The sequence below is a fragment of the Dama dama genome, chromosome 22 (assembly GCF_033118175.1).
Source record: "Dama dama isolate Ldn47 chromosome 22, ASM3311817v1, whole genome shotgun sequence".
NCBI classification, from domain to species: Eukaryota; Metazoa; Chordata; class Mammalia; order Artiodactyla; family Cervidae; genus Dama; species Dama dama.
In genome coordinates this window covers 47,401,722-47,423,155 of record NC_083702.1, presented here as the reverse complement: position 1 = coordinate 47,423,155, position 21,434 = coordinate 47,401,722, and the positions used below count along the sequence as shown (strand labels likewise).

The window sequence follows — 21,434 nt, the reverse complement described above, 5'->3', positions numbered from 1 at the left end:
TATAACTTTCATAATAACAAATCCTGCGTGTATGTAATATATGTACATGATATATATATATATATATATACACACACACAAACACACACTCATGAGACATAAATACACACATGAACTTATATATCGGGCTGGCTAAAAAAATTTGGGTTTTTCTATAAGATTGTACCAAAAACCTGAACAATTTTTTTGGTCAACCCAACATATTTGTGTGAGAGTTGGTCCTAACAGTCTTCCTAAAGTTTTTAGTAAATTTGAGTGAATGCACTTGAGTGTGTAATACACTGAGGGGCTCTCATAAATCTGGCTGCTGCAGGGTTTCATAATTGTCATAAACTGCCATGATTTACCTTGCTAGCCCACATCTGGTACTTAAAACACCTGGCTTCCATGTTGTGATGGAAGCTAAATGGACAGTGGGAGACTGCTTTGAGGACGCGAGTGTGAAATGAGATCTAACCTCAGGTAGGGTGAAAAAGGAGTTCAAGTTCAAATGATGAGCGAACACAACGGGAGGACAGAAGTGTAAAGTTGCCGTTTATCGACTTTGCTCTCTACACTGAAGTGTTTCTGGCAGGTCCTTAGGAGAGTGGGAAGGGAGTGAGGAAGAAACAGTCTGTACTTTCATTTATTGATGCAGCGCCTGCTGGTCACACTGCAACTCGATACAAACAGCCCGGCAGAGAGTGGGGCCCTGACTCTTGTTCTCATCAATGTAAACACAACATTAATATTGAAGATTCAAGAAAATGGGTAAAAAGTCCAGTGTCCCGTCAGTCTGTGTGATGGTGAAGGTGCTGGCCTACCCTTGGATGGGTCCCCAAGGGAGCCTGAGGTCATGACCTTGGCCCAGCCGCAGCAGAGCAGACATGATCACAGAGGAGCCCCATACATTCTTCCCAAAGTTCTCCCAACGGGCTCATGAATCTTCAGGACTGAATAATGAAAGTTCTAAAGGCCTGAGAGGTTCATACCCTTTGCGTGCACAGAAACCATCCATTTAAAGCCCTGTCCCCATGACTCATCACTGCCCAAAGGAAACGTGACCAGCTGTAGAATAGCTGGTCTTTGCACTTCCACAGTCCTCTGTAGTCCCTGGATTCTGAACAGTTGGAAATTTAAGGTCATGGGGCCTTGAGGACCATCCTGAAGAAGGCTACCCATGTTTAAATACTGGTTGAAGACTCCTGTATTCTTGGTTGAGCCACTGCTGATCAAGGGATGTTAGCTGAGGCAGCTGGTTTTCCTTCGGAGCCTTAAAGGATCAGGTTTTTTTTTTTTTTTTTTTGGGATTCTCAGACTCAAAATAAACAAAACCCCCCAAAACAAAACAAGAGTGACCTTGAGGATAAGGAGCCAACCAATCCTACCTCCAGGTCCTGTCAAATACAGTGTCCCCATTGGGTTTCCCCAAATAGCTGGTTCGATCATTGGCATGCCCTCCTTTTGGATACACAGTTAAACTGTAGGGCGAAGAAGAAAGTTTTCTCTGATAAAGAGACATTTTTGCTTTTATTTCCTGGGATGGATAACCCCCAGCACCCTGCCTTCCCTTAAAAAAAAAAAGAAAAAGGAAAAAAAGCAATGAAAACATCCCAAAGACCGGGTTGTGTAGCTTTGTGGAAGGATAGCCCATTTGCTCCCTCTCACCCTCCATGTCCCATTCTTGGAGAGACTGCGTAGATGGGTGATTTCCCCTGCTCTGGGAATGATGGATCATGGGCCAGAGCAGGGTTGGCCGGATCCTTGTCCTAGATCTCCATAATGAGGGCAGCTTAGTTGGGCCAAAGAGACAAATAAAAACAAACCAAAACAGCGATGCTCAATTTGAGTTTGAAGGCTGGGCCCCAAACAGCAAGTGGCTCTCCACCCCCCTGCAGAACGTCTGTTGCTCGTGGTGGGCTTCCTGGTGCTAGCTGTTGTTCTCAGCCGTGAGATATTTGAGGGCAGCAAAGCCGTAGCGGCGGGACATGTCCTGCTGAAACTCTTCCTTCAGGGTTTTGAGACAGATGCGGTATTGCTTGTTGGACCGGAACTTGGTGATGTCGAAGCTGGGGGCGTGAGGCATGTGGATCATGTATGCATTGGGCAGCACGATGAATTCATACTCCTGGAAGCAGACAAGAGCAGACTGAGGCCTGCAGAGTCACCCCGTGATGTATAATGAACACCCAAGCAGACAGCTACTTGACGAAACAAGGGAATGAAGTCGTGAATGACGCCAGTACCAGGGCAGCACCATGGACAGCGTCACCACGCAGATGAGGGCAGTTAGTTCAAGGTTGTCTCCATGACCCTGGGTGTATTACCTGGCTTCTCTGAGCCTTAGTTTTCTCATCTATAAAGTGAAAGTAATACGACTGCCTTGAGACTACTCCAGTCTATAGTAGTACAGACACACCTATAGTACCTAGTACTACACACCTATAGTATACAGTCTATAACTGAACTACGAAGGCAGAACTGAGGAGCTCAAAAAGAAACTTACCGGTCCCACAAATCCCCCTAAATTTACTACCTGGTCCTTTGGAGAAAAGCTCTACAGACCTCTGGTTTAACCTATTAGGATTCTGTAGGATATTTGTTTTGAGGCAGGTGCTCAATAAGTATTAGCTGAAAGAATGAAAGGGTTTCATGATTAAACACCGCCTGAAAATCACTCCTTTTGTTACAAGGTTAGAATAGCTGCACCTTATTTGCATGTTTTGTGTCATTTATATGGAATTCCTAGAATGCTTTGTGTCAGTTATATGACTCACAGGCTGAGTGATGAATGGTCATCATTTACTCATCTTCATCACTCAGTTGAATGAGGATGAGGGGGTGAAATGGTTTGTTCCAGGACACTCAGATGTGCTGGGGACCTGGCGGAGAACCCAACTCTCATCCAAGGGAGGAGAAAGAAAAATGAATTGGGAATCAACAGAGCTGAGAACAAGTACTGTCACATTCTTACTGAACCTGAACACAGGACCCCGAACACATCTTGTTCCTTCTTGAGTCCCTGCCTTCTTATCTCCAAGGCCCTTTCAGCTCTGAGGTTCAGGCCTCCCCTCGCTGTCCCCCCCCCCCCACGCCCCCACAATACTGGGGCCATAACATTATACTCTTCTCACCTGGGCATCTAATTCCATGATGTGAGCCACCTTGTTCCAGCCAAAGCCCACAAACCTTCGGTCATACTCAGGGCAGTCCCGTCTCACAACAACATACGGCTCGAAATCAGCCTCCCACTCAACCTGGTAAGGCGTGGTGGCAGTCCGCCACTTGGCGAAGTTTGTGGGTGCGTGCCCTTTCGTCCAGACATGGTACCTGGGACACATGGAGAAAAGCCATTGGTGGAGGAGAAGGAAGCAGAGGTTTCCAAATGCTGGTCTGGAGGATGAAGACGTATATGCTGATATAGTCCTTGTTGTAGGTTGAATTTTTGTCTCCATTCCTCTCCTTCCCTCCTGCCCCGGCAGAAGCTATATTCAAGTCCTGACCCCTAGTATCCATGAATGCAACCTATTTGGAGAGAAGATCTTTGCAGATGTGATCAAGTTAAGAGGAGGTCACAGTGGATGGTTGTGGTCTCTAATCCAAAGTTCTTACAAGAGGAGGAAATTTTGGACACAGAGATATGCAGGAGGAACTCCATGTGAAGATGTGGGCAGAGACAAAGTGAGACACCTACAAGCCAAGGAATGCCAAGGATTGCTGGCAACCACCAGAAGCTAGAAAGAGGCAAGAGAGACATCTGCCCTCGAGCCTTTGGAGGAAGCAAGGAACTTACCAACAACACCTCGATTTTGGACTTCTGGTTTGCAGAATGGTGAGGAAAAGTTTCTGTCATTTTAAGCCATTCAGTTTGTAGTACTTTGCTATAACAATGAAAGTAAAAGTTGCTCCGACATGTCCGACTCTCTGCGACCACATGGACTATACAGTCCATAGAATTCTCCAGGCCAGAACACTGGAGTGGGTAGCCATTCCCTTCTCCAGGGGATCTTCTCAACCCAGGGATTGAACCCAGGTCTCCTACATTGCAGGTGGATTCTTTCCTAACTGAGCCACCAGGGAAGCCCAAGAATACTGGAGTGGGTAGCCTATCCGTTCTCCAGGGGATCTTCCTGACCCAGGAATCGAATCAGGGTCTCCTGCATTGCAGGCGGATTCTTTACCAGTTTAGCTACCAGGGAAGCCCTATAGCAACAGAGACAGCCTCTTGCATATTTTTTAAGCATTAGAGTGGTTGAGCAGCTTGACCAAGATCATGTAGTTAATGTTGAAATGTATTTTTCCTGAATTCCTAGTTTTTTTTTCCTACCCTTGTGCTCATGTACTCAGCTGTGTCTGATTCTTTGAGCTCCCGTAGACTGTAGTCCGCCAGGCTCCCCTGTCCCTGGGATTTTCCAGGCAGGAATGGTGGAGTGGGTTGCCATGTCCTCCTCCAGCAAATCTTCCCGACGCAGAGATCAAACCTGTGTCTCCTGCACTGCACACAGATTCTTCACTGCCGCACCACTGGGGAAGCCCCTTGGGTTGGCCAAAAACTGTGTTCAGGGATTTCCATAACATCTTAAGGAAAACCATGAATGAACTTTTTGGCCAATCCAGTACATCCTTCACTAATGAAGAGGCTATCGCTATGAAAAGGTACATGACTTTCTGGATTGCTGTCTGTCATTTATATGAAACTGCAGGCTAGTCTGTAACAGGAAGTGGAAGGCAGAAATCTGGGATAACTTTTGGTGACCCTGCCCTAGTATAGTGTCCTTCCTCTTGAGGCAGGACCTATGAGCATGATATCACTCTTGCAATTATGTTACATTATATGGCAAAAAGGATTTTTGTAGATACAATTATGGTTACCAATCAGTTGACTTGAGACTACTGGGGTGGGCCTGACCTAATCATATGAACCTTTAGATCTGGGTTTGGAAGAAAGCAAAAAGCCATGTGTGAGCTGCCTACGGGGGTCATGTGGCAAAAAGCCTGTGGATAAATGGTGACCTCAGTCCTCCAATCACAAGGAAAGGAATCCTGTCAGCAACCAGTGTGCCTGGAGAAGAACCACACACTCTAGAGACAACTGCAGCCTCGCCCACACTGATTTCAGCCAAATGAGAACCATAAGCAGAGAATCCAGTCATTCCATGCTTGGACCTCTGACCCTCAGAAAATGACTGTGAGATACTCAATTTGTATTGTTTTGAGCTTCTAAACTTGTGGTAATTTGTTATATAGCAATAGAAATGAATATAACTATGGATGGCACTAGTGGTGAAGAACCCACCTGCCAATGCAGGAGACATAAGAGATACAGGTTCAATCCCTGGGTCAGGAAGATCCCCTGGAGGAGGAAATGGCACCACACTCCAGTATTCTTGCCTAGAGAATCCCATGGACAGAGGAGCCTGGAAGCCTATGGTCCATAAGGTCACGAAGAGTTGGACATGACTTAGCAACTGAACAACAATAATAATGATAATAAGCTCTAGCAAGCACTTAACTCTAAACTGGTTATATTGTACTACCCATAATTGTAAGTTCTCATAATATACCCAATATCAAGTTACAAATAGCAATAGGTAGACCAGGGGTTCATACCTAGGCAGCCTGGTTCAAGGGACAGGACCTTTAATCAGGTTAAGGTTTAAGTTAACTATGCTGAGTTACCTCTTTCTGTATGTCAGTGTCACCACACTCTCTGGCCTGTATCTAGAACAAGCAGTCAATGGGGGCTATACACTAAGTTGAATGAATGAAAGAGAAATCTAAAAACCTGAGAGGCACCTAAGACAGAAGCCAGTTAGTGGGGCAGGAATATGTCTCTGGATGCTAAGAGAGATGCGGGCTGACAGCCAGTGAAGCAGCAGATGGGGGCTCAAGAAAAAGAAAATTCTAGAAAGAAAAGCTTCAGAAAATGCCCTAAGAAACCTACTGTCACACCAGTAGACAGTGGTCTCCAGAACTTGCTTTCTGAGACCATCAACAATTAGCCTCAAAAAAAAAAAAAAAAAAAAAAAAACAGTGATGAGAGACATTTCCTGGGTCCACCTTGTGGGATGCTGCTTAGAAGAAACTCGGGACACTCCACGTTGAGCAGAGGTTCTCCAGCTGGCGTGCGTATCAGAATCCCCTGGAGGATTACTTAACTGTCAGACTGCTGTATTCCACTCCCAGAGTTTCTGATCCAGTAGGGCTGGGGTGGGGCTTGAGACTTGGTGCTTCTAACAAGTTCCCAGGGGGTGCTGATGCTACTGGTCCAGGGACCATGCTCAGAACTGCTGTCCTGGAGGACGGGTAGACCTGAGCATGATTTATTAGTTCAGGTGCTGTTGGGAGTAGATTTCAGCTGCTAGGAGGTGTAAGAGTTCATCACTTGGAGGGAAGGTGACAAAGCAGGTTCTCGGAGGGAAGGTCTGTAATTCAGCACTCCGCATGCCGGCTTGCAAGCTCTTGGCCAGAGCAGCGATCACGGACACAGCAGGCCAACCCCCAGCTCTCCCAGCTCTCAGGCCCTTGGACTTGGCTTTGAAATGAGTTCTTAAACCACCTAGGGATTTGGAAGGAAGGCTGCTTTGGAGACTTGCCAGGTGATCAGCCTTTGGGATGACCACCTGGAGTAGGAAATGGCAACCCACTTCTGTGCTCTTGCCTGAAAAATCCCATGGACAGAGGAACCTGGAGGACTACAGTCCATGGGGTCTCAGAGTCAGGCACCACTGAGTGAGCACACACACAGCCACTAGGCTATGGAGTCCAAAGCCTCCACTTTTGCCTGCATTTTCAGACGCTGGTAAGTAAATTCAGGACTTGACTGGTGGTCTGATGGTATTTTGGTTAAGAGCCTAGGCTCTGTGGTTCTTAGACCTGGGCTGAATCCAGGCTCTGTCATGTACTGGCTGTGTGGCTTGGGCTAGTTATGTAGCCTCTCAGAGCCTCAAGTTTCTTTGTCTGTAAAATGGGGACTGCATATCTGCCTCAGGGATTTGTTGTGAGGGTTAGATGAGCTGATCCCAGTGCCTAGCTCATGGTTTGTTGTTCAGTTGCTAAGTTGTGTCCGACTCTTTGTGACCCCATAGACTGCAGCACACCAGGCTTCCATGTCCTTCACGCCACTCCTCGATTCCTTTATCTGTATGAGAGGTGAAAAGGGAGCTCCTCTGAATTGTTGCCTGAATAACCTATCTCATAAAGTTATCTTCACAAAATAATGCCTGCTTGAGAAAACCTTCTAGAAACTTCTAGTAACTTAACAGTGGTATACAAACCTAAATTATTATTAGGATCTTTTCAGCAAAATTCAGATTGTGTAGAAATGTATGTTTTTTGGGGGCTTCCCAGGTAGTGCTGGTGGTAAAAAAGCCACCTGCCAGTGTAGAAGACATAAGAGGCGTGGGTTCGATCCCTGGGTTGGGAAGATCCCCTGGAGGAGGGCATGGCAAAGGACTCCAGTATTTTTTTTTTTTTCACTCCAGTATTTTTTCCTGGAGAATTCCCACGGACAGAGGAGCCTGGCAGGCTACAGTCCATATGGTTGTGAAGAGTTGGATACGACTGAAGTGACTGAGCACACACGTGGGTTTTTTTGTTGTTTTAGTTCAAAGGAAGTGTTTATACTGTTTAAAAGGGAGGCCTTTCTTTAAAATGGGAGCAGAAGGCAGGCACGGCTCTCTCTTACAATCAGGAGACCGAGCAGGATTCCTGCTCACCCAGGGGTGCTCCCCTTAATGGTGCCGTGTGTCCCTGGGGACAGAAGCCATCTGCATCTGTGCCACTGTGCAGACTCCCTGGCCCTTTGGACAGGGGGACGGGTAGCGCCTCTGCCATGCTTCTGAAGGACTGAGGGGTCTAGGAAGTCGGGGAGATGAGGGATTTGTTTGAACCTGTCACTCGGGCAACAGGACAGACAGCTGCCACACTGCTGTATCCAATCTTGGAGGCACCTGGATGCCTTCAGCTGTTGAAGCTACTACTGCTGCCCATCCCAGGCCTGAGGACCTCAGAGAACAGACCGCTCACAAGAAAAGAAAAGAAAATGAGAGATGGCCACCGTGGCCCTAATGTGACAAAACCCACTGATCAAACGAGTGAATGGACAAGCAAACCGAGAGGAGAAGTCAGAGTCAGCAGACGGGGCAGAACATCAACTGATTAAAGTGGAGAAGAAAGCAGCTGACCACCCTACCCCCACTTCCTGTCCTTTCCATCTGGGTACACAGGGAGAACTCTCTCTCTCACTGGTAAGTCGTGTCCGACTCTTTCATGACCCCATGGATTGTAGCCCACCAGGGTCCTCTGTCCCTGGGATTTCCCAGGCAAGAATACTAGAGTGGGTTACCATTTCCTCCTCCAGGGCATCTTCCCACCCAGGGATTGAACCCAGGTCTCAGGCATTGGCAGGTGATTCTTTACCACTGAGCCACCATGGAAGCCCTACGGGTCAGTCACACCAAAAGCACACGGCACGTGGGAAGAGAGTTATTCCAAGCACACAGTTTAGGGCCAGCGGTGCTGCTTTGGCCTGAAAATGGTCTAATGCCAGTGACAACCATCTGGGCCAGCAGCTCCTCTGGCTTCTGGTTTCCCAGGAGCGAGAAGGACTTCAGGCTCCCCGTCTCCCAGGGGGTGGCAGTGAGGGCCACTCACCTGAACGTGAAGAGGGTCCCCATGTCTAGCATCGAGAGCAGCTCTGCCTTCGACTTGGGGAAGGAGAGCCGGTAGCGCAGAGTCTCGAACGCGGGGACGATCATGGCCTTCTTGGTGTTGGCGAGGTCCAGCTGGATGACAGACTTCCTGGAGAGAGGGCAGGCAGAGAGACGGGGCCCCTGTGATGCCAGGGGTAGAGGCTGCCCCCAGGCGAGGACCTGGAGGGGGCTGGCACAAGGAGGGGTCGGAGAGGAAGCCAGGGGCAGCCTCAGTTTAAACAAAAGGGAATCCGAGAGCTGGGGGAGGCCTGGAAGCTTGTCCAGCAGCACTCAGGAGCCTGGATGTGTCTGGGCCAGAAGGCAGAGTCTTTCTGGAGAGAGCGCAGAGGGGCTGGGGACCCCCACCACTCACGTTCGCATTGTGTGCCCCTGTCAGGGCCAAGTGCAAAAGCCAAGAGACCAGCATTCACAAGGTGTGGAGACCAGCCTGCTTGCTGGGTCCCCTGCGCTGGCCGCACGCCTGATGCATCACTGGCCACAAGGAGGGCTGGACATAATGCTGATGAGATGATCGCCATCCTGGGCATCTGTGGTCTCATCTCTGGGACGCTTCACTCCTTGGACTCCTTCAGATGCTAAGCCTTCAAACTCGCCTGACAGACGCCACAGAGTCAGCACCCAACATGCCAGAGCTCTGGACCCCGCCATCCTCTCCCTCACTCCTGCCTTCTGCACCTCCAAGATCCAGCTCCTGTCTTCTAGATTTGTCTGCCTGGGGCCGGCTCTGAGGCCATCATTTGAAAGAGAGAAAGGTCACGGCGCATGAGACTGGTAATGAACCACAGAGAGGACTTAAAAGCCTGGCTCTTTACTTTAGGTGTCTTGCCATATTTTACGAGTAATTCGGTTTCTCATGACCTCAGGTTCCTCCTCAAAATGGGGCAATAATATCTCTCTGCTGAGCTGCTGTGGAAACTGGACAAAGTACTAGAAATACCAGTACTGTCAGGCATACTGGGCACATGGCAAAGAGTCCCTGTTATACTGCAGTGCTGTCCTATTCCCAGGCATCTCTTTGGCCATGGCTGTGATACTTCAAGCTGGCTTCCTGCTCAGATTACTGACCCTCGGGTCTCAGGCCAGCCTGAGGTGCTCGTTACCTCTGAGACAGAGAAAGAAGCCTCCCTTGGAGTAACACGAGGTATTTTGCAAAAATGCTGCAAGGAGCAAGCGCAATACAACTGCTTCTTACTTAAAATAACTTTACTCAATAGACCTCTGAGCCTGTGTGTGCAGGACAGGTTGGTCTGCAAGGAGCAGTCACACTGTATGGAAGTAACTTGTGAGCCCAGGCTAGCATGGGACACGAACAGAGAAGCAATCCAAAAAAGAAGAGCGGCAGGGTTCAGTAGCCACAAATGAGGGGGAATCTGGACCAGGTCAAAATAAGGAGGGGTTTCTCAGAACCACTCTTGGTGAAGGGGTCTTACCAGCTCCCAGTGCAAGAGGGTGGTTGAGATGGACTGGGAGTTGACATGAAAATTCTTCAAGTATCATTTGCAGTTCACTCTATAATTATGCTTCAGTTAACTATATACCAAATGATATATGACCCTCACATCACTATTTCAAGACAGATTTGTAAAGGATGACACCAAGATAGAATTTAGGTGAGCTACCCTTGGCTGGTTAGAGGATCAGACGTCTGAGTTAGCTTGTTCTGGCCTGCATTCCTCTTGTCTTTCTCCAAGCAATGCCTTTATACAATCACCTAAGGTTCCCTGGCCTGTGGCCAGACATTCTCTTTCATATCAACCTTATACTGGACATTGGCAGGCTGGGGGCTTGTTACCTTTCCTCCAGGAAAGGTATGTTGTTCATGATGAATTGCTAAGTTGTGTCTGACTCTTTGTGTCCCCATAGACTGTAGCACACCAGGCTCCTCTGTCCATGGGATTTCCCAGGCAAGAATACTTGGAGTGGGTTGCCATTTCCTTCTCCAGGGAATCTTCCCTACCCAGGAATCGAATGCTCATCCCTTGCTTGGCAGATGGATTCTTTACCACTGAGCAATCTGGGAAACCCGGGAAAGGCATCTTATTTATTGACATGGGTGTTAGGGATGGGACATATGGGTCTAAAGAATATCCTTGGATCAAAATGGCAAAGCCCCTAGAGGGAGGGAAGATATCCCAGCACTGATGGGTGGTCGCTATTCCTTCAACAGTCACCATGCATTTACTCTGCTTGGAAATACAGAACACCACCTCCAAAGTCTCTTCCTGCTTGATGCTGACGTTCTCATCTAAAATGTTTCAGGATGCTAAAAGCCCAAGGACAAAGATCGCTAAACTAGGACTCAAGATTGCATTTGCAGCTAATTATGTGAAGATATGATTGCTGTGGAAATGGAGTGGGAGGCTGGGAGGGCTGAACGACAAAGGGAATGGTGAAGTGTACACACACACACAACAGTTACAGAGATCTATGAATGTGGGTATCTCTATATAAACCTCAAATAGTTGTTACAATCAAGGTTATTATAGAACCCACTTCTTAAAAAAATTTTTTTTTAAATTTTCTTTATTTGACTGTGTCGGGTCTTAGTTGAGGCATGTAGGATCTTTGATCTTTGTTGCTGCGTGTGAGATCTAGTTCCCTGATCAGAGATGGAACCCGGACTCCCAGCACTGGGAGCATGGAGCTTTAGCCACAGGGCCACCAGGGAAATCTCTAGAAGCCACTTCTTGGAATAGAAGATAACTCCCCTTCTCATGGCCCTTGTACACAGGGGCAGCCCTGAGCTGTGCTGCCCTACGTGAAGCCCTGACCAGGTGTTCAGGGGCAGACACTAAGGCTGAGCAAATCAGTTTCTCACTCTTGGAAATCTGAACAGATGCAGAGGCTGGAGACCACAGAGCTCACTTGTGCCAGGCAGCACTCTGGAGGTTTCTGAATTTCTGCTGCACAGGGGCCCAGAGCTGCCATGGGTTACTTATGGTCTCAAGTACTAGTTTTCTGAATCCTACTTTGTCTCCATAAGATAAACCACTCAGTAATTATGCTTTCCCTTTGATTTCTTTTCATTTTAATTAAACGTCCAGCATTGGTTTCTGTTGCTTGCGACCAAACAACCAATACACTGCAAGGTCCAGAGTAAGCAGACCCAGTCACCAGCATGCCGCCCAAAACTGAGTCCTAAGAAACCTTATTTCCCTCTGCATAGAGAGCGTGAGATTCTGGAGTGTTCTGTAAATTCCATTTAATCTCGCTGAAACACAAAGCACCATGGAGACGGATTTGTCACTAGATAGGTTCGTTTCAACCTCAGTTCAAGGAGGCTTTGATATCGATGTCTTGAATGGTTCTTATTAAGAAGTTGTTTCAGCAACAAAGTGGTTTCAGGGCACCGACTCTGAGAACATCTGTTCCCTGAGCTGGTAACGGCAGCCTGGGCTTTCCTGCACTAGTGTGTCCAGCCAGCACCTCCCACCTTGGCTGGCCTGCTGACCACCTTGAATGGCATGGTCTACAGCCACTCTTACTAGAAAGTGAGTCCAGGAGGGGACAGAGTGTCTCCAGGGCAGGGTTTTCCAGGAACAGAGGGAGGATGCTGAAGTGGGAAGGCTGGCCCAGGGGCCAAGAGACCTGCGTCCTGGAGCCAGCTCTGACAGGCTGAACGGCTCTGAAGCCTGTCATTCATCTCTCTGAGACTAGTTAATCTAGAGTATTCAAACTGATGATTTTTTAAAAACAACATTTTTACTTATTTGGCTTCCCCGGGTCTTAGTTGTGGCACGCACAGGCTCTCTGATTTTATTGTGGCACGTGGAATCTTTAGTTGCAGCATGTGGGATTTAGTTCCCTGACCAGGGATCAGACCCAGACCCCTGGCACTGGGAGCATGGAGTCCTAGCCACTGGACCACCAAGGGGAGCCCCTCAGCTGAAGATTCTGGAAGGCAGTCTGGTATGGTAGTAACTAGGCAACTTGGTTTCTGGCCCTGACTCCATCACTCCTCTTGGGCAAGTCACCTGGACCCTTCTGAGTCTCAGGGCTCATACATATGTAAAACATTTCTGATGGGAAAAGGTACGCGTTGCATACAGAAACGCTTGGTGCAGTGCCTGGCACGTACTAGGCACTGACTACTTGATGGTGGCCGCTCCTGATGGTTTGTTTAATGTGTTGGTTAGGCTGGGCTGTGTTGCCCAGCTGGTTGGTCAAATACTCCTCCAGATGTTGCTGTGAAGGTATCTCATGGATGTGATTAACATTTAGGATCAAGTAAAAACCCTCACCCTTGATAATGTGGGTGGGCCTTGTCCAATCAGTTGAAGGCCCTAAGAGCAAAAATTTAGCATTACTAGGAAGGAAGGTATTCTACCCCAAAACTGTAACATAGGAATCCTGCCTGTGTGTCCAGCCTGCTGGTCTGCTCTATGAATTTCAGACTTGCCACCATCATAGTTCCTTAAAGTCACTATCTAGCCATCTAATCATCCTATGGTTCTGTTTCTCTGAAAAATCCTGACTAGCACACTTGCCCTTGTCCACGACCCCTTCAAAAATATTCACAAGCCTACTAGAATGTTTCAGGCATGCAGAACTAGAAGGCACCTTAGTTATCTACAGCAGTAATTCAGAATCTTGCTGGTGTAACAGAGCGCCCGGTAAACACAGTGACTTGGAAGCAGCCAGCACCAGGTTCAGGTCTTGCCTGTCACCCTCCTGTGACCGTGGGGACCTTGTAGTCACAGCCTTCCCATGTGTAAAATGGACATGATGTTCTTATCAATCGGAACTGCTGTGAGGATGAAGTGAAACCATTGCTCTAGAGACACTCTAGAATAACTGAGGAAGCTCCCTGGTGCTTAAAATGACCAAACTCCAAGACTGATCCTGATAGTTGACTGTGTGTATACTGCCCCCCATACCCACACCCCTTCTCTTTAGAACCCCATCCTCCATCCTAGAGGCAGGCCTCTGTCATCAGGAAAACAGCATAGGTTTCTGACATGAGGAGATGATGGGAAAGAGTCTCAGAGAAATAAGAAACAGGGATACATTGTGGGTTCTAATGCAGTAAAGATGAGGGCTCTGAGCCTGGGGGCTCAGGTTCGCATCCCAGCTGATTACTTAACCTCTTTGACCTGCAGTTTCCGTCTGTAAGATGGGGATGGTGATCCCAACGTTGATCTTGGAGGGTGCTGGTGAGGACTGAATGGGTTGCTATGCATCGAGTGCTCAGCTTGTGCCTGGCAGATGACAAGCTGTGGTGTGCCCTGCTCATCAGCATGGCACCCGCCCCTCTCTCTATGTTGGCCTGCCCACAGCCTGGCACCCACCCTGGGTCTTCCCATTTTGTTGTCACTGGCTCATTTCCTGGCTTATTGCACCCCGTACCAGGCGCTGCTGAAACACCTGGGCTACACTGGTAAACGGAATAGGCAGACATCCCTGCCCGCGTGGAGCTGACATTTTGTGGTCGGGGGACAGACGAGAAGAACAAAGAGCGAACAGCATGGTACGTTGGAAAGTGAGAACTGCTGAGAGAGAACGGGGCTGGGTGAGGGATGTTAGGAATGCCAGAGGTGGGGAATGGGTTGTGATTTTAAATAAGGTGGTCCAGGCAGGCCTCACAGAGAAAGGGATATTTAAACAAACAGCTGGAGTAGGTGAGGGAGCACACCGCATGGTGATCTGGGTTAAGAGCTTTCTGGAAAAGGAAACAGCCAGGGCAAAGGCCCACCTGACAAAAGCACAGTAAGGCGCAGAGAGAGGAGCTAGAAAGGGGACTGGAGAGGCTCCTGCGGATTATACAGGGTTTACAGATCACTGAAGGGTGTGGTGGGCAAGTGAACCCCTTCCCCGCAAAGCCATCCACCTCCTAATCCCAGGAACCTGCAGATATGTGACCTTCCAGGGCAAAAGCGATGCTGCAAATGTGATTAAGGATGCTGAGATAGGAAGGTTATCCTCGATTATTCAGGTGGGTTCATTGTAACAGTGAGGACCCTTGTAAGAGGGAGGTAAAAGAAGGAAATGGCAACCCACTGCAGTATTCGTGCCTGAAGAATCCCATGGACAGATGAGCCTGGCAGGCTACAGTCCATAGAGTCACAAAGAGTCAGAGGGGAAGAAGGGATGCAGACACAAGTCAAAGAATGTGGGTAGGCCTCCAGGGAGCAAGAGAACAGCTTTTCCTCTAGGGCCCCCAGAGAGCGTGCCGCCCTGCAGACACCCTGACCCTTCTCAGCATCCTTACAGCAGCCACAGGAAACCAACACAAAGGTCTTGGGTTTTACTCAGTGAGATAAGCCACTGGGGAACTCGGAGCTGAGGGGCGAGAGGATCAGCTTTCTGTATTAAAAAAATCACTCTGCTGCTGGGAGTTGACTGTAGTGTCTCCCAGGAGATCAGTTACAAAGCCCTTGACATAATATAGGTGCTGCCACATAGGATGGCCAGATATTCTGATGTTTCAAGAGGAGCCAACTAAAGTGATCAACACATGTGAGGGCTGGGTGTCTCTCAAGGGATGCCAATTTGAAGAGAGGCCAAGTAGTGAGAAAAAGAGTGTCATCTTCTACATCAGGTGATGCAGATTCTATCTCAACACCACTAACTGTGTAAATCACAGGCAATTTTCTTAACTCTGGGCTTTTGTTTCCTTATCTGGGTAATAATAATACTTCACAGGCTCGGTTATTAAGAAAGCTAAGATAATATGCTCATTAATTAGTGAATATTTATGAAGCCAGGCAGAAATACAGAGTCCAGAGCTGAGCGAACTGATGATAATCTCTGTTGCGACAGAGCCCAAAGAGGAGGGAGGGGGGGACAGAAACGTAGGGTCTCTGGGGTGGAGTTTCCCAGCACTGAGCTGGGTTCTTCTTTTTTTTTTCCTAGAGAGACAAAGTATCACTATATTAAAGATTATTAGGTACTTAAGGGAGAGGGAGTGGGGAGTTACTGTTTGGTTACAGAGTTTCAGTTCTGAAGGTACAAATAGTTCTGCAGATGGATGATGGTTGCAAAACAATGAGACTGAATGCTGCCAAACTATACTTAAAAGATGCAGAGATGGGTTAGGATGATGCATTGTTAAAAACTGTACTTTTATTGGAGTACAGTCATTTTTTAATGTTAGTTTCAGGTGTATAGCAAAGTGATTCAATTATACATAGGTTCATTATTTTTTCATCATTTTTTCTTACATAGAGTATCATGGAATATTGAGTAGTTGGAAAACTTGGTCCTTGTTGGTTATCTATTATTAATAATACATAGTAGTGTGTGTGTCTGTGTGTTCATTCCAAGCTCCTGATTTATCCCTCCCCACCAACTTTCCCCTTTGGTAATCACAGGTTTGTCTTCGATAATTTTATTTCCATTTCTGTTCTGTAAGTAAGTTCATTTGTATCTCTTTTTGAAAAAATTAGATTCCACACATGACTGATAACATATATTTGTCTTTGACTGACTTCACTTAGTATGATCATCTCTAGGCCCATCCATGTTGCTGCAAAGGCATTACTGCATTCATTTTTAGAGCTGAGTAATATTCCAATGTATATATGCACATCTTAATCCATTCATCTGCTGTTGTGAATGGTGCTGCAGTGAACACTGGGGTGCACGTATCTTTTTGAGTTATTATTTTCTCAAGATGTATGTCCCAGAGCGGGATTCCTGGATCATATGGTCATTCTGTTTTTAGATTTTAAAGGAATCACCATACTGTTCTCTATAGTGGTTGTAACAATTTACCTTCCCACCAACAGTGGAGGAGGGTTCCCTTTTCTCCATACCCTCTCCAGCATTTATTGTTTGTAGACTTTCTGCTGATGGCCATTTTGGGTTTGAGGTGATACCTGAAATAAACTACATTTATTTCTCCAGTGATTAGTGAAGTTGAGTATCTTTTAATGTACCTGTTGGCCATCTGTATGTCTTCTTTGGAGAAATGTCTGTTTAGTTGTCATTTTTTCAATGGGCTTTTTTTTTTTTTTTTTGACACAGAGCTGCATGGGCTGTTTGTGTGCTTTGGAGATTAATCCTTTGTAGGTTACTTTGTTGCAAATATTTCCTGCCATTCTGTGGGCTGCCTTTTGGTTTTGTTTATGGTTTCCTTTGCTGTGCAGAAGGTTTTAAGTTTAATTAGGTCCCATTTATGTTCATTTTCATTTTTGTTACTCTAGAAAGTGGATTAAAAAAGATACTGCTGCAATTTATGTCAAAGTGTGTTCTGCCTATGTTTCATAGTGTCTGGCCTTACATCTAGGTCTTTGATTCATTTCGAGTTTATTTCTGTGTGTGGTCTTAGAGAATGTTCTAATTTCATTCTTTTACAGGTGGCTGTCCAGTTTTCCCAGCATCACATATTGAGGAGACTCTCTCTTCTTCATTGTGTGTCCTTCCCTCCTTTGTTGCAGATTAATTGACCATAAGTGTGTGGATTTATTTCTGGGCTCTCCATCCTTTCCTTGATCTATATTCCTGTTTTGGGGTCACTACCATACTGTCTTGATCACTGTAGCTTTGTTGTATAGCCTCAATCTTGGAGTCTGATGTCTGATTCCTCTAGCTTCATTTGTCTCTGTAAGGACTGCTTTGGCTATTTGGGGGTCTTCTGTGTTTCCATATAAATTTTAAGATTTTTTTTGTTCTAATTCTGTGAAAAATGCCATTGGTTAAGCTGTGTTCTAAGAAGCAGGAGATGGCCAGTCAGGAGGAGAAGGGGGTTCAAGGTATCTGCAAAGTTTGGAAATAAGGAAGCATAAAGGACCCAGGGGAACTGAATTTCTTATAATGCACCTGATATATTGTAGGTAGTGAATACACAGTAATCAGAATTACCTATATTCTTCATTGTATTCAGTATCAAGCCCCGTGCCAGGCACTTTATATAGACATTACTCCTTGAATCACTGCAACCTGTGACATATGTACTAGTGTTCCGAGTTTACCAAAGAGGACATTCAGTCTCAGAGAGGCTAAGTAATTTGCCTTGAAGCACAGCTAGTGGTCACCACCATCATTAACAAAGGATGAAGACACTGACATCAATACTGTATGAATCAAGGCTACACCAGTGTAGAAATAACCTGGAAAGATCAACAATCACAGGATCTATATGGACCAGGTCTGTTAATGCAGTGACTTGGCAGCTAGAGCAATGAGCCTCATGGGAGTTCATGGATCAAGGCAGCTGGTGGGAGAGGTTGGGAAAGGGATGGAGGGAGATGGCAGGAGGCTGAAGCCTGCATGCTGATGCTCTTTACACGGCATCCCCATGGGGGAATCCTACCTAACTGAGCAGACGCCAGGATGCAGGCAGCATTTGGAGATACAGAGGCGTGCACCGACCTTCTGGCTTACTGAGCTTTCTACACTGGTGATTTTTCTTTTCTTTACCATCCACGAGTTTCTCTAACTACTACAGTCTGCTTTTGACTCCTTGGATCAGGCCAAGGTCAGCAATGGCCGCTCATTGTCAAATCCAACAGACTTTGCCGTTCTCATTTTTCTTGCCTTTCCTTTGCACTTGGTGCTGAAGACCAATCCCTCTGCCCTGAGCTTGGGAGCGCCATCTCCCACTCTCTGCTTTGTGCATGAGCCCTCTTGGTGTCTGTTGTCTTCTGGACATCTCTTGCTGCCCCCACTCCCTGGGTAGGGGTGAAAATCCTCACTCTCTGGTCATGAGGGCTTCCACTCCATTAACAGAAGTGGCTGGGCTGATTTCCTTGTGTTGGTGCAATGAGTGGCTGAGGCTGATGCTGACAAGCGGCAAACTGCTGGGAACCATGGGGCTGAAGGTACAGGGGCTGCTGTCAGGCTGCCAGGAGAGAACGAGACCTCAGCTCTCAGAGCTTGGATACCCGCAGCATCAAATGTCAGAGAGACCACTTTTTAATCAAGCCTGAGTTGTAAAGAACCTAAGCGATGCTCATACAAGTTCCCAGGACTCACTCACAGGAAAGTTATAGTAAAAGGAACAGGAGAAGGGAAATAAATTTGTGCTGGAGTGTGCCTCTGCTTCCAAAACCAGAACAGCATCACTCTTTCTCTTAAGGCTTTGTGAGCAGCCAATTAGAGGAACTTGCTTCCCTGTACCTCCCCTGACCACCTCTGTTGGTCTTGATGTGTCCCGTTTGATGCGGAGCTACATCTTCTATGGGACTGGTTCATTTTGGACTTAAAAAAAAAAATTTCATATTGCAGTATCGTTGATTTACAGTGTTGTTAGTTTCAGGTATATGACAGAGTGGTTCCATTATACAAATATCCATTCTTTTTCAGGTTCTTTTCCTATATAGATTATTGTAAAATACTGACTTCCCTGTGCTATATGGTAGGTCCTTATGGATTATCTTATTTTCCTGCCAATGCAGAAGATTCTGGTTTGATCCCTGGGTTGGGAAGATCCCTTGGAGAAGGAAATGGCAACCCACTCCAGTATTCTTGCCTGGGAAATTCTACGGACAGAGGAGCAATGTGGGCTATAGTCCATGGGGTCACAAAAAGAGCTGGACAGACACAGTTTAGCAACTAAACAACAAGTGTGTGTATGTTAATCCTAAACTCCTAATTTATTCCTCCCCTTCCCACCTTTGGTCATCATAAATTTGTTTTTGAAGTCTATTTGTATATTGTAAATAAGTTCATTTGTAGCATTTTTAGTTTCCAAATATAAGTGATATCATATGACATTTGTCTTTGTATTTCACTTAGTATGATAATCTCTAGGTCTATCCATGTTGCTGCAAATGGTATTTCATTCTTTTTAATGGCTGAGTAGTATCCCACTGGATATTTGTACCACATCTTTACCCATTCCTCTGTTGGATTTAGGTTGCTTCCATGTCTCGGATATTGTAAATAGTGCCAACATGAACACTGGGGTGCATGTACCTTCTCAAATTATGGTTTTTCTCTGGATACATGCCCAGGACTGGGATTGAAGGATCATATGAGAATTCTATTTCTAGTTTCTAAAGGAACCCCCATACTATCCTCCGTAATGGTCGTACCATTGGTTGTACCAACTTACAGTCCTACCAACAATGTAAGAGGGTTCCCTTTTCTCTCCATCATTTCCAGCATTTATTGTTTGTAGACGGGGACGGTGGGTGGTGGCAGCGTTAATAACACACAGGTTGGCTGCTCATGGACCCATCAGCTCTGCTGCGCTTGAGGTCAGGGATGAGCCTTGCTCATGGTTATGTTTCTTGCTCCAGCACTGTGCCAGACACACAGCAGGTATTAAATAAATGAAGGAATCAATCTGTGGTTATCTTACATGACAGAACAGATAGTACTGTGAAGAAGGCCCTTGGAAAGGACAGGGCCAGATGGCAACTGTAGTTCTGTCACTTGGGGCTTCTGATCAAGTATATCTTCTGCATTTAAAAAATGGTAACGTTTGTGATAAAAACAGTCACATTTGTCAAGCACCTAGCACAACTCCTGGTGCATGGAGGGTGCTTGTAGACAGCTCTCAGTCTGCAAGGATTGCCTGCACCCTTGTATCCTCCCGGGAGGCTCACGAGGAGTCGACAGGCACAGCTGGGGTGATCCCTACTTGAAGAGGAGGCTGAGACATGTGTCTTAAATGCCCCCGTACTTCTCTGATTTCTGCTTATTCCTGGAACTGTGTGGGTACAGTGCAAACGAACCAGTGAGCAAACTGGCAGATGGTGAGAAGCAGCAGGGTTAACATGGCCATGCATGCATGCTATGCTAAGTCGCTTCGGTCCTGTCTGACTCTCTGCGACCCCATGGATAGCAGCCCACCAGGCTCCTCCGTCCACAGGATTCTCCAGGCAAGAAAACACGGCCATAGATACCACCAGCCCTTGGAGGGGCACAGAAAAATGTGTGTGTAGCTCTGAGAAGCCCCCCTGTTTCCAGATGCCCCCACACCCCTTATACTGCCTAGCTTCAAGAGGACCCGACAGAGCCTGGCTTCCACTAGAGCAATGAGAGATCATCTCAATAACACCTCTCAGGAGGACTTAGCAGCCTACCTCTGGGCTAGGTTTGCTTCTCATCTGCGTGGTAACTGTGGAGGCCGACCTGGGCACAGCCCGTCCCAGGCCTTGCTTCACACCCCTGCTCAGGCAGCCAGGTAATATGGTTTTGTTTAGATTCTATTCCAGTTGCCTAGGAAATGAGTTCCCAGTAGATAGGCTTCCAGGAAGTATGTGGGGACAACAGCAAGGACTTGCAAATGAGGGAGGTAAGGCTGACTACAGGGAATGGAGCTGTAAGACACATCAGGAATGCAGGCAGAGATGGGCAGAGTCCTCTGAAACCTGGGGTGGGGGGCAGCAAGACTTGTGGCTTCTGAATTGATGGTATTAACATATCCAGTTGAAGTTAGGTAGGGAGGGGCAGAAAAGAAAGAAAAGCTACAAATGAGCTGTCAGGGCAAATTAATAAAAGAAAAAGCCATTGTTGATTGCACCCAGATCTCTGCCAGGGACTCTGGTCAGTATCTCACGTCCATCTCAACATCCTTATTCATTCCTACCTGTTAGCAATAATGTAACCTGTTCCCTGTTAGCAATTATGACTGAAGAACCAAGGGTGCTTTCTGGGTGCTGTCCTGGGTTAGCTGTGAGCCAGCGGTCACTGGAGGGGCTATCAAGAGCTTCCCAGTTTGGAGGGCAGCCTGTGCAGATTCAGGCCCTACTTGGACACTCACCTGCTCTTACTCTCCAGCAACTTACATCTTTGTGCCACTGTTTTATCCTGTGAGATGGGGCTAGTGTTAGGACCTGGGCAGATTAAATG

The 21,434-nt window shown here is 46.9% G+C and overlaps 1 protein-coding gene across 5 annotated transcripts in view; it reads right to left on the bottom strand.

The window, feature by feature from the left end:
• Positions 1–521: 521 nt before the first annotated feature.
• The window catches only part of LARGE1 (LARGE xylosyl- and glucuronyltransferase 1), a 602,335-nt gene continuing 581,422 nt past the window's right edge, over positions 522–21,434 (bottom strand). For 4 of the 5 annotated variants that reach the window (XM_061125415.1, XM_061125416.1, XM_061125417.1 and 1 more), the window contains 3 exons: positions 8,635–8,781; positions 3,114–3,309; positions 522–2,107 (listed from right to left, as the gene is read on the bottom strand). In XM_061125415.1, the coding sequence (XP_060981398.1) occupies positions 1,910–2,107; positions 3,114–3,309; positions 8,635–8,781 (541 nt within the window). In that variant the 3' untranslated portion in view covers positions 522–1,909. The other variant, XM_061125420.1, reaches the window with a different exon arrangement.